General features: G+C 39.2%; 2 protein-coding genes across 3 annotated transcripts in view; one reads left to right on the top strand and one right to left on the bottom strand.

The window, feature by feature from the left end:
• The window catches only part of LOC139754739 (uncharacterized), a 35446-nt gene extending 20369 nt beyond the window's left edge, over positions 1 to 15077 (bottom strand). For both annotated transcript variants that reach the window (XR_011713939.1, XM_071672460.1), the window contains exons 1-3: positions 14943 to 15077; positions 7160 to 7969; positions 2470 to 5792 (exon numbers count right to left, since the gene is read on the bottom strand). Coding sequence is in view for 1 of the 2 variants with exons in the window: in XM_071672460.1 (XP_071528561.1) it covers positions 2470 to 5792; positions 7160 to 7969 (4133 nt within the window). In the remaining variant the exon portion in view is untranslated. The remainder of the gene's footprint in view (positions 1 to 2469; positions 5793 to 7159; positions 7970 to 14942) is intronic.
• Positions 12536 to 15997, top strand: part of LOC139754740 (cytosolic 10-formyltetrahydrofolate dehydrogenase) — a 79573-nt gene continuing 76111 nt past the window's right edge. Inside the window, exon 1 of the mRNA XM_071672461.1 lies at positions 12536 to 12610. Within this exon, the coding sequence (XP_071528562.1) occupies positions 12548 to 12610 (63 nt within the window). The 5' untranslated portion in view covers positions 12536 to 12547. The remainder of the gene's footprint in view (positions 12611 to 15997) is intronic.

Genomic DNA, 15997 nt, shown 5'->3' with positions numbered 1-15997 from the left:
GCTGATGGTTCACAAAGGGACATTTCATACTCTTAATATTCTCTTCAATTAATAATGAAATATATGAATTTTACGGTTTTTCGGTGATAATGCCTTGCATAGTTACTTTTGTAGATACTTGTTAGCCATGTCCCACATCAGTGAGGTAGCACCAGGACCAGACAAGAAATGGCCTCATTCTTTTGCATCCATTCTATGGCTGTCATGGGTAATGCAATGAACCTACAGCCACCTAACCACAACCAGGCACCATAGACCTTTTTGTGGTTTACTCTGGCTGCTTCACATGCTCTGGCTCACTCCACTGACACATCAGTCTACTTTGCTCTATTCCATGCACCCCTTTATCCCTCCCGCATGTTCAGGCCCTGATCACTCAAAATCATATTCACTCTTTTTTTTATCTCCAGTTTGGTCTTCCCTACATTTCTGCCACATATATCCTCTTTGCCAACCTTTCCTCACTCATTCTATCCGTATGTTCAAACCATTTCAGCTCTCCGAACTATGCTCTTTTTACTACCACACCTGCTATACCTATCATTATTTACTTTATTAATCCTCCTAACACCATTATACTGTCCTCAGATATTTCATTTCCAGCATATTCACCCTCTTTTGTACATTCTCATATATCCTCATGTCTTACATCCATACAACATACCCACCTTTGCCCTCATAGATAGTGACCTGTTAATTCACATATTCTTCATTGTTCTCAGAACCTTTGCCCCTTCACTCCCCTTGGGACTCGCCTCCATTTCCATGGCTCCATTCACCACCAATCCACATCCAAGGTATCTAAAACATTTAACTTCCTCCAAGTCTTCTCAGTTCAAACTTACTCCCCCATCATACCTGCCTTTTTGCAATGCTAACCATAATAACATTTTACTTTTCACGGCACTCTCCCAGACTCAGACACCAACTTCTGCAGTTTCTGACTTAAATCTGCTACCAATTTCTGACATAGATCTGCCACCAGTGCCATGCCATCAGCAAACAAAAAATTACTCACTTTCCAAAACCCCCTAACCCCTTTACAGACTGCATACCCTTCCTTCTCTTCAAGACCAATGCATTTACTTCCCTCATCACCCTAGCCAAAAACAAATTAAATAGCCTTGGTGATATCACTGACTAGGCTTAAAACATTTAAGTTGTCACAGGTTAAATTCTGAGTTTTGTCATCTGAGGACAGTTTACTTAAGTTTACCCATTAATACAGGAACATTATCTCCAGTCCAAGCATCAGTACACTGAAAACATCCAAAATCAGAAACTCCACACCTTAGTGCATGAGTTTCCACATTTTGAATTCCTGCTGATAATGCTCTATGTTTTTCTCAGTTATATCTATTGTTTGTGTGTTCTGGCATTGTCCTGCCCATGTCTAACAAGCATCAAACCAACACTTAATCCTCTATCCCTACCTTATTCTACATTACAATCAACATTTACGTATTACATGCTTAGGTACTGGGAGGGTTAGTGACGGCTGCTTAGTAAGCCAGCACTTCAAAGGTTGTCAAGTTGCACTTCTCTGACCCAGGTGGCTTTCTTTTCTTTCTGTCTCATCCATACGCAGACTACTGGCATTCTGTCCACGCAGATACAATCTCTCCTTGTCATACATAATGCTTGACAACTTTTAAATCACACAGCTCATTCTATGTAACTCTAAATTTTCCTGCAGTGAGAACTATGCGGTAGCCCTGCCTTTTGGTGAAATGGTAAGAGCAGTCGATAGAAGTAGTAGGTGAGAACATTGAGGCAGGAGTATTGGATAGAAACACTAGTTAGAAGTAGTAGGTAGGAGAATTAGGTTGTGGTAGTCAGTTGAACCATAAACTAGGAGCCTCTGCAAACACTGTGCTAGAGTTGCCCTCTGTCAGTGGCCTGTTGAGGGAGAGGCACTAAAGGCTAAGAAATGGTACTAGAATTCATCAGTTATGGAGAGAATGTTGCCATGGCCACCCCCTTGAGAGACAGATATCTGTAAACTCAACTGGAAAGACTGGTATTTATAGTTCTCAAAAATCTGAAATCCAAAAACTACTTCATCTCAAGGAATTCACATTAGAGGTCTTTTACCAGTAGTGATCATATCTGACAATGGTCACAGCACTCTTCTCTGAAGTGTCTAGTACAGATTGTGGTGCTCAATGTCATATATATGTTTGGAAAATAGGAAGTGCATGAGATCATAAAGAAGTGAATCTGAATGACATGTATAAAGCAATAACTGATGTAAGGATTGAATGAGCAATAAGGGTTCCAAGAATGTGGAGTGTGTGAAGTACAGATGCAAATGTTTTGAGAATCAGTGTCGGCCAACTTTGTCCACAGCATACACAAAGGACATAGCAGAAAGTGTACATATTGCTATGTATACTGTAAGTAAACATTATGAAGTATAGTAATTATTAGAAATCATTAGGAAGTAAAAACAAGAAAAAAATTACAGACCTATATGATTTGTAGTCGCACTTGTCACATTTATGTAGCTCCATGTCAATGAGATGTTGTTTCCAGAGGTGAAGTGCTAGATCACTCCAACTTTGAAATTTAGTACAAGAGCACTCTTGGCACTTTAACTTATTGTTTACATGACATTTTCTGTGATAAGCAATATTATTTTCACTTTTCATCCTTAGGCCACATCCATTCACATCACATCTGATACCAAGTACTTCATCTGGTTGTGTAACCTTAGGATTCTTTTTCTTAAATTTTGTAATTCCAGTAGTCTTTGAATATAATGGTCGACCTGGTTTTTTGTTGCTTGGCCTTATGCTACCACTGTCATTTGTTGTGCTACTATCATTTGTATCCTCGTCATCAAAATCACGATCACTCCCTGGCTCAGTAGTCTCACCGAGTTCAATGGTTAAGCCTAAATCTTCCTCTTCTTCTTTTTCAAGTAATCCTCCTTCAAACTCCCCTACATCCTTTGGTTCAGTTTTGATAAATATACCAATTCTACCAGAAAGTTGCTCTTCTTCTACTGTGACTACTCTGTTTTTTAATTTACCGGGCTCAGAGTTATATATCTCCATCTTGTATTCAGGATTTACTTTACGTTTCTGACCTTTTGTTTTCACACACCAAGTAGGTTCCTTGATAGCAACAGACTCCTCAGAGTGATTTTTATCAGCCCTTGGAACCAATACCTTAACCCTCTTTGAAGAAAGTTTTTCTACTTCCTCCTCAGATTCATCTGTGTCAGAAAGATATTGGCTGTGCTGTTCCTTCATGTGATTCACCATTTCACTCTTGTCCTGACTTAAGTATGAACAGAGTCGGCACTTGAAGCATGCTACTTGCTGTACTAACAGTTCATTTTTTCTAAACATTTCTTTTCTCTTATCAGTGTGGCCTTGTGATGGCTTGGTTTGTACTTGGGCATTGGTTTTCTTAGAACTAGCTATGGGCATCTCTTGAGCAACATCTGAAGTAGTAGTTAAAAGAACTGGGGAGGTCTGTGAGGTACATGATACAGAATTCATTCTTGAAACATCAACATGTAAGGCTTTTGCTGTTTCAGTTACAAGTGCCTGATCTTGATGCAAGATCATACTTGGGGACTCTGACTCTGAGCGTAATCTGACTTGCTCACTATCAGATTTGGTAGTTGCAGCTTTTAGAGCATTTGTAAAGGTTAGCTCTGATGATGTTCCTGAAACTGATTTCTTAGAATTACAAGGCTTCTCAGGAGAATACGCAAATGCTCCTGGTCCAGTACTTAGAGAAACCTCTGATTCTGAAAGACTACTCATATCTATACACATGTTAGAGTTCTCTAAAAACTGATCTAGGTCAGCTGTTGTAGCTAGATTAGAAAGAAGTGCAGGGAGTGGCCCTTGCCCAGATGGACATGTTTTACTCCCAGAAACCCCTCCACCCAATAAATCTGCAGTAATAATTGGTAAACTAAAACTAGGTAATGGAGGTGATGGTAGTCCATGAAGTGGTGCAGTATCTCCTCCAATGCCTGTGACTAAAGAGGCTTCTGTTACCAAACCACTCGGATTACTGTGAAGCTCTTCTCCAGATGTGCCTGTAAGGGAAGCACTAAGACTTAAATCACTCTCATCACTACGATGGAGTTCTGAAAGGAGCACATCACCAGTGTGGGGTAGGCGACTTTCTGACAGGCCTATGAGTGGTATGCCAGACCCACCGCCACCTGCCACTGTCTCTGAACTTGGGCCACGACTTAAAAGGTCAACTAAAGTCTGATGTGAAACTCTTGCATCATTGTTAGAGCATCTTACTCTGCATGATCCCTCCTGAGGTGAAGACCCAAGTCTGGATGATACTGTGCCAAGAGCAATGGGAGAACAACAACCAGAAGTAACTACAACTGAAGGAAACATGGGATCTGTAGAGGTAATTAAACTTGCCTTTGTGCAAGGATTACTGTGAGATCGGGTTGGGGAATCTAAAAGTACTCCACTTTTATTCAGTCCCTCAGGCAAACCTAAAACATTAAACATTTTGGTATTACTGACAACTTGACTGGTTGTGGAGGGTCCTGTTTTTCTACTGTTTTTATCTACTGAAGAAACATCAAGAAGGTTATTATTGCCTGAAATACTACAGGTCGTTACTGGAGCCTGCTGATTAGCATTTAAAGAGGTAGGCAAAATTCTAAGTGACTCTGTGTTTAAGCCTTCCATCTGTTGTTCTACTGTATTTGTCATATTCTGCGAACCAAGGAGAACTTGTTGTATTGTATCAAACTGCCTCTGTGGAATTATCTGACTATGTGATATTGAGCCAGGAAGAACCAGCGTAGTATTGTTTAATGGAAAATGTGAGGGTAAGCCAAAAATTCCATCTAACTGTAATGGGGCAGGTGCTTTTCCAACAGAATCACCATGTCCGCTAGAGCCACGTAGAGCACCAGTCACTGTGCACATGCTTGCTCCAGAACTACGTGTCAATGTTGTGAGAGGACTTGAGCCTCTGCTGGATGTGGTAAAAACCATCTCTGCTACATCATCCATATCCCCTAAACGTGATGTGCTGGACAACCGTACACTTGGATTTGGAACAAGATGAGCAATCTCCGCTGCCTTAGTTACTTGGGACGGAATGTGAGGCTTGGCAGTGTCTAATAGTTTGTTCAACATACGGTTTGAAGCTATCAATGTGGAAGTAGTTGTAGTTGTAGCAGGCTTTTTGGAAAGTGAATTCACAGCATTATCCTGGGGTGCAGAATGCAAGCTACCAAGCTGAGAAGCTTCAAGATGTGAATTATCTAATAATGGTGTACTCCTTTGTGAGCAAGCCAACTGCGTAACTGCAGGAGAACTGTGATTTGATGATTCTTTCGCAGAGGTTACCAAAGGTGGTGAATTATTTGGGCGAGTATTAAAACCTTCTTGCACACGCATCACAGATATTCCATCTATTTCAACTGATGATACTGGTGGAATGGAAGCTTGTCCAAGACTATTTCTTGAGGACATCAGAACTCTCTCTACAGTAAAGGCATCAAGGATCTGGGTCTGAGTGAGAGGCTGTGGCAGTGTTTGTGAAAGAGCTACATTCCCTTGTTGCAAACCAGCTGTTGTGTTTAGATGTTCCGGCTGAGGGAAAGTTGTAAGAGTATGCATAAGTTGTGCCTGAGAGTTGTTAGGAAGTTCATCATTTATACTGACAGATGAAGAATGCAGGTCTTGTAAAGAAACTGACGGTGAACTATGTTGTCTTGTAACAGGGACCTGCATCACCTCCAACCCACCAATGGTTTTTGCGGTATGTTGCGGTGAGGAGTTTTCAATCTGCAAATTGAGTTACGAAGTATTACAAACAGTGCTAGATATGTGCTTCATGGAATAGATATATCAGTAAGTGAACCCAGAGTTACATGTACTTTTACACATTTTCATACCTTAATATTCATTACAGAGAAAATCCAAAGAAGCAAAGTGAAAATCATTTTACTTTACAGCAGTAGCACAATGCTCCTGTCACTCAGTAGTTTACCATAATATCAGTCTAAAGTTCAAATAAAATATCATCAGGGGTGGGTTATCTTCATAAAAAAATCAGTTCAAATGGATGAAATTAAGCATGCCTCAAAGACTTGAGTTTACGTTACAAGTTATGAAATTCAAGTGATAGATTTAAATTGACTGAAGTAGCACCATATTTGTCATGTAATGATACAAAAAAGCTGATGTAAAGGATACTTTCTGGAGAGAATTTGAGAAATCAATCAAGGAAGTGGAGCCACAGTGAAGCTTATGTAATATGTTACATGAATGGATGAATGGAAATACAGTAGAAATTATAAGCAGATTTAGGATCCCAAGTAAAAATGAGGAAAGTGAAAGGATACATGAATGTGTGTATCAACCAGTATCAAGGATGAAGATATATTTTCAAGAAAAGACTGCTAAAGAATACATGTGGTGTGAGTACACAGAAAATGTAATGGACAAGAGATTGACTGAAATGTTTCCAATAAGAAAGAAAATGATAAGTAGTTTGCATGATGCAAGGCTCTTTAAAGGATTACGTGGATGCTTATTAGATAATATGGTATCTATATGGGGGTTAGCTTTTTATCTAAGATGGCTTAGGGCTAGAAATGTGAATAAAACTGCAAGGAGGAAATATGAGAAACATGAAGAGCAATGACATACATTCAATAAATCTTGGGAAATGCTTGCGACAAAGAATGAAATATGATATGATAGGAGAAAGTTGTTCAGAGAAATGACAGGATATGAAAGTATAAGAGAACTGGGTAGTAGCACAATAAGGATTAAAGGACAGGAGAGTGTAAAAAGATATAGGGATAAATAACCAGAGGACATAACATGATATTAAGCATGAACTTTGTCTTAAAAGTTGTAATGAAGTACTTTTATAGTATAAGAATGGTGAATGAATGGAATAAACTGAATGAGGATACTGTAAATGAGGACAACATACATAAGTTTAAAAAGCTGTACAATAGTAAAGAATGTTCAAGAGATAGCTCCCCACAAGTGTAAATCCCTCCCTGTACAGTACAAATAAGTAATTACATCTTCAGAAGTGTATACTGTATGAAAATACATATAAGAAACTCAGAAAATTTCATGACAACTACTTTTGCCAATGAAAAAAAAAGTAAGATATAAGCACTTCCATTTCTCACCTGAGCTGCATCCACCAAGTCTGCCATGGTGCTTATAACCGAGGCATGTGTTAGGGTTGGTAACTGAGTTTGTAAAGGCATTTGCGTTAGCTGTGACTGTACCTGGATATGGGGCTGAGCAGGGGTAAGAGATTGTACTTGTATCTGTGACTGCGTGTGTAACTGAGGCTGTAAGTGCATGTGAGACTGTGTATTTATTTGTGATTGTGTGTGAACTTGTGACTGTGTGTGCATCTGGGACTGTGTGTTTACTTGTGACTGTGTTAGTACATGGGGATTAGAGTACACTAATGACTGTGTGAGTGTTCGAGGTGTTAGCTGTGCTAAAGAATGTGTCTGTGTCTGTAATGACTGTGTGAGAGTTCGAGGTGTCATCTGTGCTAAAGAATGTGTCTGTGTCTGTAACGACTGTGTGAGTGTTCGAGGCGTCAACTGTGATAAAGAATGTGTCTGTGTTTGAGACTGGATAGCTGTCTGGTTATCCCCTTGAGTTAGTGGAAGCACTTGTGATTGTGTCTGCAATAAAGGCTGAGGCTGAACTTGTGTTTGTGATTGTATATGTGTCTGTGATTGTGTGTGGACTTGTGAGTGTGCCTCAGGCTGCGCGTCTGCATGCATGAGTGACTTGGTATGCAGTACAGTTGATTGCATGAGAGTAACTCCAGTCTGAGACTGGACAACAACTGGAGGAACTCGAAGAAGGTTAGATTCTGTAGAGGTGTGTGCCAGGCTTGTCACTGTAGTAGGCTGACCAGTAACCAATCCACCTCCACGCACTTTGCACACCCTACGTCCACTATCGCCACTCATCTGAAATCAAAATTAAAAATATCAACGCCAAGAGAAAAGTAGCTGTGGCACAATAAATCAGACGTGTGCTTCTATCTCCTCTTTGAAATTGGACTCCTCACTGATCCCTTTGCCCTTTCCTCACTAATCAAATAACAAACCTAAATCAACCTTTCATTAGAGAGGTGCCATAAATGACGCTTCAGTTTTCGAATGCAATAAACATGAATAGACCTAGCATCAGTGGTGTATCTACCACCCTGACTATTATGGTCAATGAAATGTTGGAAAGGGATGGTGATGCTGTGGGGTGGGGTGGCGCCGGGAATGGATAAAGACAAGAAAGTATGAATATGTATGTACATGTGTATGTCTGTGTATGTAAATATATATGTTGATATGTATGTATATGAGTATGTGCGTTTATGCATATATATGAGTGGATGGGTCGTTCTGTTTCCTGGCGCTACCTCGCTGATGCGGGAAACGGCGATCATATATATATATATATATATATATATATATATATATATATATATATATATATATATATATAATTTTTATTCGCCGTTTCCATCGATAACGATGTAGCGCCAGGAACGGACGAAAAGAGGCCTCATTTACTCGCATCCATTCTCAACTTGCCTTGTGTAATGCACACACACACACACACACACACCCATACTTAGTGCATGATGTTTATACCATTGGATTTACATTGTAACACTTCTCGTATATGTGTCACTTTGAACATGGTTATAGAATTACCTCACTTTGATGTTATTTTCTTTTATGATTAGCTACAAAGCTACTATCATGACCTCCCAGCTCTGTAATACCTTAACTGTTTGTATTTTCAGCCTAATGCATTAGTTGCCTAAATTAGTGTTATTTTATTAAGTTTATTAAGCCGTTCTTAGTGTATTTCCACACACACACACACACACACCCTCCAATTTGGTCTCCCACTTCTCCTCGTTCCCTCCACCTCTGACACACATATCCTCTTGGTCTATCTTTCCTCGCTCATTCTCTCCATGTGGCCAAACCATTTCAAAACACCCTCTTCTTTCTCAAGCAATTTCCCGCGTTAGCGAGATAGCGTTAAGAACAGAGGACTGAGCCTTTGAGGGAAAATCCTCACTTGGCCCCCTTCTCTGTTCCTGCTTTTGGAAAAGTAAAAACTGGGGTGGAGGATTTCCAGCCCCCCTCAGCTCCCTCCCCTTTTAGTCGCCTTTTACGACACGCAGGGAATACGTGGGAAGTATTCTTTCTCCCTTATCCCCAGGGATAATATATATATATATATATATATATATATATATATATATATATATATATATATATATATATATATATATATATATAATATCTATGTCTTTGTAAGTCCTTTTAATGACTGAGACAACATTTACAGAAAACGATAGGTAAGCCTGTCCTTTTTATATATAAATTTTTCACTGCTGATACCATGTGATGTCATCAAGAAAGCAGATATATATATATATAATTTTTTGTGACAATAATTTTTTTTTTTTTTTTTTTTTTTTTTATACTTTGTCGCTGTCTCCCGCGTTTGCGAGGTAGCGCAAGGAAACAGACGAATGAAATTCCCCAACCCCCCAAACACATGTACATACACACGTCCACACACACAAATATACATACCTACACAGCTTTCCATGGTTTACCCCGGACGCTTCACATGCCTTGATTCAATCCACTGACAGCACGTCAACCCCTGTATACCACATCGCTCCAATTCACTCTATTCCTTGCCCTCCTTTCACCCTCCTGCATGTTCAGGCCCCGATCACACAAAATCTTTTTCACTCCATCTTTCCACCTCCAATTTGGTCTCCCTCTTCTCCTCGTTCCCTCCACCTCCGACACATATATCCTCTTGGTCAACCTTTCCTCACTCATTCTCTCCATGTGCCCAAACCATTTTAAAACACCCTCTTCTGCTCTCTCAACCACGCTCTTTTTATTTCCACACATCTCTCTTACCCTTACGTTACTTACTCGATCAAACCACCTCACACCACACATTGTCCTCAAACATCTCATTTCCAGCACATCCATCCTCCTGCGCACAACTCTATCCATAGCCCACGCCTCGCAACCATACAACATTGTTGGAACTACTATTCCTTCAAACATACCCATTTTTGCTTTCCGGGATAATGTTCTCGACTTCCACACATTTTTCAAGGCTCCAAAATTTTCGCCCCTCCCCCACCCTATGATCCACTTCCGCTTCCATGGTTCCATCCGCTGACAGATCCACTCCCAGATATCTAAAACACTTCACTTCCTCCAGTTTTTCACCATTCAAACTCACCTCCCAATTGACTTGACCCTCAACCCTACTGTACCTAATAACCTTGCTCTTATTCACATTTACTCTTAACTTTCTTCTTCCACACACTTTACCAAACTCCGTCACCAGCTTCTGCAGTTTCTCACATGAATCCGCCACCAGCGCTGTATCATCAGCGAACAACAACTGACTCACTTCCCATAGCTCTCTCATCCCAACAGACTTCATACTTGCCCCTCTTTCCAAGACTCTTGACAATAATTGTACGGAAGAATTATTACTTAGAGAATTCCCCCCCCCTACCCCCCCCCCCCAAGGAACCTATGGCCCCCCCAAAAAAAATCTCACTTCCATCCAACCATATCCAGTCGAAAGTAAATATATATATATATATATATATATTTTTTTTTTACCATCATCAAATCTTCTGCTCATCTGCCAGCTGTCCTGCCCTGCTCTTAACTTCACCTTCAATTATTCTTATGAAAAATGAAAAAGAAGAAGAAAATGAAAAAGAAGAAAATCTTAAATAGTTTGCGCCATTTGGATCGGCGCAGATTTTTTTTAGGATGGACAAGACAATTTGGTAATACATTGTGCTCAAGCAGCTTCTGAGCCATGTTGTTGATATACAATACCTCAAACACCCTCAAATCAAAGAAAGAAATGACTGATTATAAGGCACGCTTATATATATAAAGAAATTATCCATAACCCACCAGTCACACTAGGCCATAAGTACGGTGAAATAACAAGGATTTTAAAAAGCTCATTGTATAACAAGTCTTATATGTTATAGCTTATGGTGTATGTAATGATGTCTGGCTTTGATGAGGGTATAGCAGTAGACGTTATTATGAATAACAGCTAAAAAAAAACGCAAACCGAGAAAGTACCGCATTTAAAACAGCTAAAAAAAACCCCGCAAACCGAGAAGGTACCGCATTGAATTTTTTGACTTTTTTTTTTAAATCTGTGATCTTAAGTAAAATACACACACGCAAGTATTTTTTTTCCCATGGAAAAAAAGAAATTAATACCCTTTTCGAAAGCACTGGTAATTATGCATAGTTCTAAATGAGGAATGTTCCAATTCCCTCAGTTGCTTAACTTTTAAGTCATTTAAGACATCATTGCTTACGCATTTCATTTAACACAAAAGTTAAAGAGGGAGACATCATGATAACACATAAATAACATAGAATTGTAGTGATATAACATAGAATAGTAGTGGTATAGAATAGTAATGATAAATGCCTCCTCACTATATTCTTTAACTACAAATTGAGGTAATTCCTCCCTTATCCCCATATATATATATATATATATATATATATATATATATATATATATATATATATATATATATATATATATATATACCGCACACTGTCCATTCTTATACTGGTTTAATTGCGTATGTGAGCCTTTTAAAACCTATACTGAACTTTCATTCCACTATCCTTTATCTCTCTCGACAATCTTTAAATGCCCCATTACACTCTTCCATGGCAGCCTATATTATTATATAATGCACTCTTAATCAGTCCTTCCAAATCACCTCAACCTCACAAGTTTCACATTTTCGTTCCTCAAGTCTTCTACCCTTATCCTTATATATATATTTTTTTTTGTTCATTTACATATCTGGTCTTAATTAAAAGGCTAACATAACTCATAATTTGAGTAAAACACTCCAAAAACTAATCGCGTACAGGCCTGTCTTCCGTGTCCCTGTACCAGATGTATTTAATAACGTGTCCTTGTACCAGGTGTATTTAATAACACCGTGTCCCTGTACCAGGTGTATTTAATAACACCGTGTCCCTGTACCAGGTGTATTTAATAACACCGTGTCCCTGTACCAGGTGTATTTAATAACACAGTGTCCCTGTACCAGGTGTATTTAATAACACCGTGTCTCTGTACCAGGTGTATTTAATAACATCGTGTCCTTGTACCAGGTGTATTTAATAACATCGTGTCCCTGTACCAGGTGTATTTAATAACACCGTGTCCCTGTACCAGGTGTATTTAATAACACCGTGTCTCTGTACCAGGTGTATTTAATAACACCGTGTCTCTGTACCAGGTGTATTTAACAATAAACCTCTTTATCCCTGAAGCAAAATAGTCATCCCTGCTAATGTGTACAATCCACATATTATTTCACCACATCCATTCCTATCTCAAGTAACCCCCAGCCCACGTAACCCCTTCCTTTAACAACCCATCACACTTAAATACCTCAATTGCTCTTTCAGGCGCGGTCTTAAATGTCTTCTCCATTACTACATGAAGCAGAAGCAACCATTAAACATATTTCAACTTGGCAACTTGTAAGTATCAGCACGATTATTTCGTTAATACACATTTTTGGTTTTTTCAAAACTCAATAGGTAGATAAGTTGTCGGATTAGCATGAGCTGTTGTCGCAAATGTTGCATCAAGCAACTAAATCATGAATTATGCTCCCGAAATGTGTTTAAAGTCGTTATGAACACATCAGGCTATCGTACACCAGTATGAAACATTAACGAATATTAAAATGATGTTTTTCATCCTTTACGTGTGCTTTGCCATTGAAAAAAAAAAAAAATGAAAAGGGGGAAGTGTCATTACATTTCGTTATGTAGGTGGCAAAAATTCTTACGCTGCTGTGATAAATTATTATAATTCTTAAACTCTTTTTCCTCTACATAAAGCCCATGACCTCTTTAACAGGCCTGCTGTTGTAGCTTCACAACTGCGCCACATTCAGTAGCAGGGCAATCATGGCCTCCTTTGTAGTAGTAACTTCCATGTGACTTTATTTATACGCCCATCATCCATTGAGTCAAAGAATACCTCGGTTTATATATATATATATATATATATATATATATATATATATATATATATATATATATATATATATATATATTAAATGAACTCAGTTTCGGGCAATATAAACCACGTGTCATGTGCTGTACACAAATAATATATATAGTGTGATTTTCTTCCTAATTGCTGTAAAACATTTACAACATCCCGATATTTACGAGTAAAAGGTGCCGAGAAATTATACCTAATTGTAAATTTCAATGAAAATGTTATTGGTATGGGATCAAAATAAATACGCCATTTACAAGTAGTTTTTTGCCTATTATGTTTAATGGCACTTAACCATTATGTTAAATCTACTCTCAACTTTTTACATAAGACTTTTTACAAACGGGGACAGTACCTGCCTTCTATAGCCATCTATCTGTGTATCTATCTATCGGTCTCTGTATTTATTTATATGTTTGTGTGTATAGCTGTGTGTATAGTTCAGCTCTGCACTTGAACGTGATTTGAATTTGTTCCATTGTAGGTGAATATGATTATAATTTGTCCTTTGAAGTTAACATTACAGAGATAGATGAATTATTTACCGATAGATAGATGAATTATTTACCGATAGATAGATGAATTATTTACCGATAGATAGATGAATTATTTACCGATAGATAGATGAATTATTTACCGATAGATAGATGAATTATTTACCGATAGATAGATGAATTATTCGTGTTTTATGGATTAGGATTTTTCCCGTGTCTACTATTTGTTATTGGGTTAAGTTTAATGCACTTAAGTGGGCGTCCATATTTCACTTAAAGTATAAATAAGTAGTGGGCGTCCATATTTCACTTGAAGTATAAGTATGTAAGTAAGTATAAGTATGTATCGAGTGGCCAGTTCCTGCTATACTTTCCCCAGCAGACTTTTTCTTAGAGATATTCAGTACCTGAATCAGGCTTTGAAATTTATATACATATACAAATTCATCTCGATATAAAGATGACCCAGCGTCCATTATCATTAAAAATCTACAGGTTTCTCGGGGGGGAAAAATGAAAATAAATTCTACCCACCCACCCAGACTTAAAAGCTTACGACATGTCGACTGATTAACATATTCAGCTGAACCTTTGAGCAAAACGTTGAGCACAGAGTGTATTACCGCCCTTAGTCTTCTCAAAAAGACTTCTACCATCCCGCCAAACCTTAAAAGAAATAAAAGAGCAATCCAAGTGAGAATCCAGAGTCGTAGAATTGACCCGTAAGTCATATTAACTACATCAGACACCACAAAGTCGTGATCCCACACCCTGGCCTGAAATTCACACCAATGCCCACATTATCGGCCCATGCCCTCGGGACTTAATAATAAAAAGGTCTGCCGGCATTGCATGACCAGGGCAAAAGACGACCCCCACCCCAACTCAAACAACTACGTCTTCCCCACCGAACGTCTGGCCCATGAATGAATTTGGCTAGCAAATTCGGATGGAGTCTAGCCTCGCCCAGACTCCATCTTGGCGTTTACAACGTTGCCACGTCTTCCCCCACTACACCCTTCATCTCTCCCCAAATCACCTCATTCCACACCCACACATCACGTTTAACGACTTAAAACATGAAATACTAACAACTTCTATCTATTCCTAAGTAAGAATCGTGACTTAGATGGAGTGTAATAGGAAATTAAGTGATGGCGTGGCATTTTCAACCTGGATCGCCAGCCTCTCTCAGCCCTTCGATCATGGCGAACCAGAGAACACTGTACGAGGCTAGCAGCTCGTCTGAAACACCTGTTACACGCATCACCCGTCGCCTCAAGTAGTCCAGGGGACTCCCTCTTACCTTGACAATGGATAGTGTCTGTGAAAATAACGGATCCTTTAACAGGCTTCAATGTAAAAATAATTTCTCAGACTTGCCGTAACGCGGCGTCAACACTGTCAGCCATTACTGCGAGAGGGACTGTGCAAGGCGCGGGCAGCTCGACCCATGATTGGCCGCCCGCCTGGCCAGGTTACGGCGGCGCGCAACTCAAAATTGGGAATCGACTCATTAAAAAAAAAACATGTCGCGATGTTGGGGGAATACAGAAGTTTTGGGGGCTCCCTCCCCCCCCAAAAAAAAGAAGAAGTGGTGGGGGCTCTTCGTGACAACTGGATATGTGCCCCTCACACTCACCTACAACGGAGGCTAATGGAATTAGTCTCTCATGATTGAGCCATTACACAGATGATCCACGTATTCATGTGTGGTGTGAAAAAACGAGAGCACTGCTTGTGAATGATCTACAGTCCTATTAAAAGCTTATTAAGCTAACTAGAAAAACGCCTGGGCTAACTAGTGAAGCTTATAGGTTAACTAGTGAAGTTTACTGGCTACTTATTAAAGTTTTTGGAGCTACTTAGAAATGCTTACAGGCTACCGATATAAGCTTAAGGGCTACCCAGTAAAGCTTAAGGGCTATCTAGTAAAGGTTAAGGGCTATCTACGAAAGCTTAAGGGCTATCTATCTAGTAAAGCTTAAGGGCTACCTAGTAAAGTTTAAGGGCTATCTAGTAAAACTTAAGGGCTATCTAGTGAAGCTTAATGGCTATCTAGTAAAGCTTAAGGGCTATCTAGGAAAGCTTAAGGGCTATCTAGTAAAGCTTAAGGGCTATCTAGTAAAGCTTAAGGGCTGTCTAGGAAAGCTTAAGGGCTATCTAGTAAAGCTTAAGGGCTATCTAGTAAAGCTTAAGGGCAATCTACTAAAGCTTAAGGGCTATCTAGTAAAGCTTAAGGGCTATCTAGTAAAGCTTAAGGGCTATCTAGTAAAGCTTAAGGGCTATCTAGGAAAGCTTAAGGGTATCTAGAAAGCTTAAGGTATCTAGTAAAGCTTAAGGGCTATCTAGTAAAGCTTA

This window comes from Panulirus ornatus, chromosome 17, assembly GCF_036320965.1.
Source record: "Panulirus ornatus isolate Po-2019 chromosome 17, ASM3632096v1, whole genome shotgun sequence".
NCBI lineage: Eukaryota > Metazoa > Arthropoda > Malacostraca > Decapoda > Palinuridae > Panulirus > Panulirus ornatus.
This window is presented reverse-complemented; position numbering and strand designations above follow the sequence as displayed.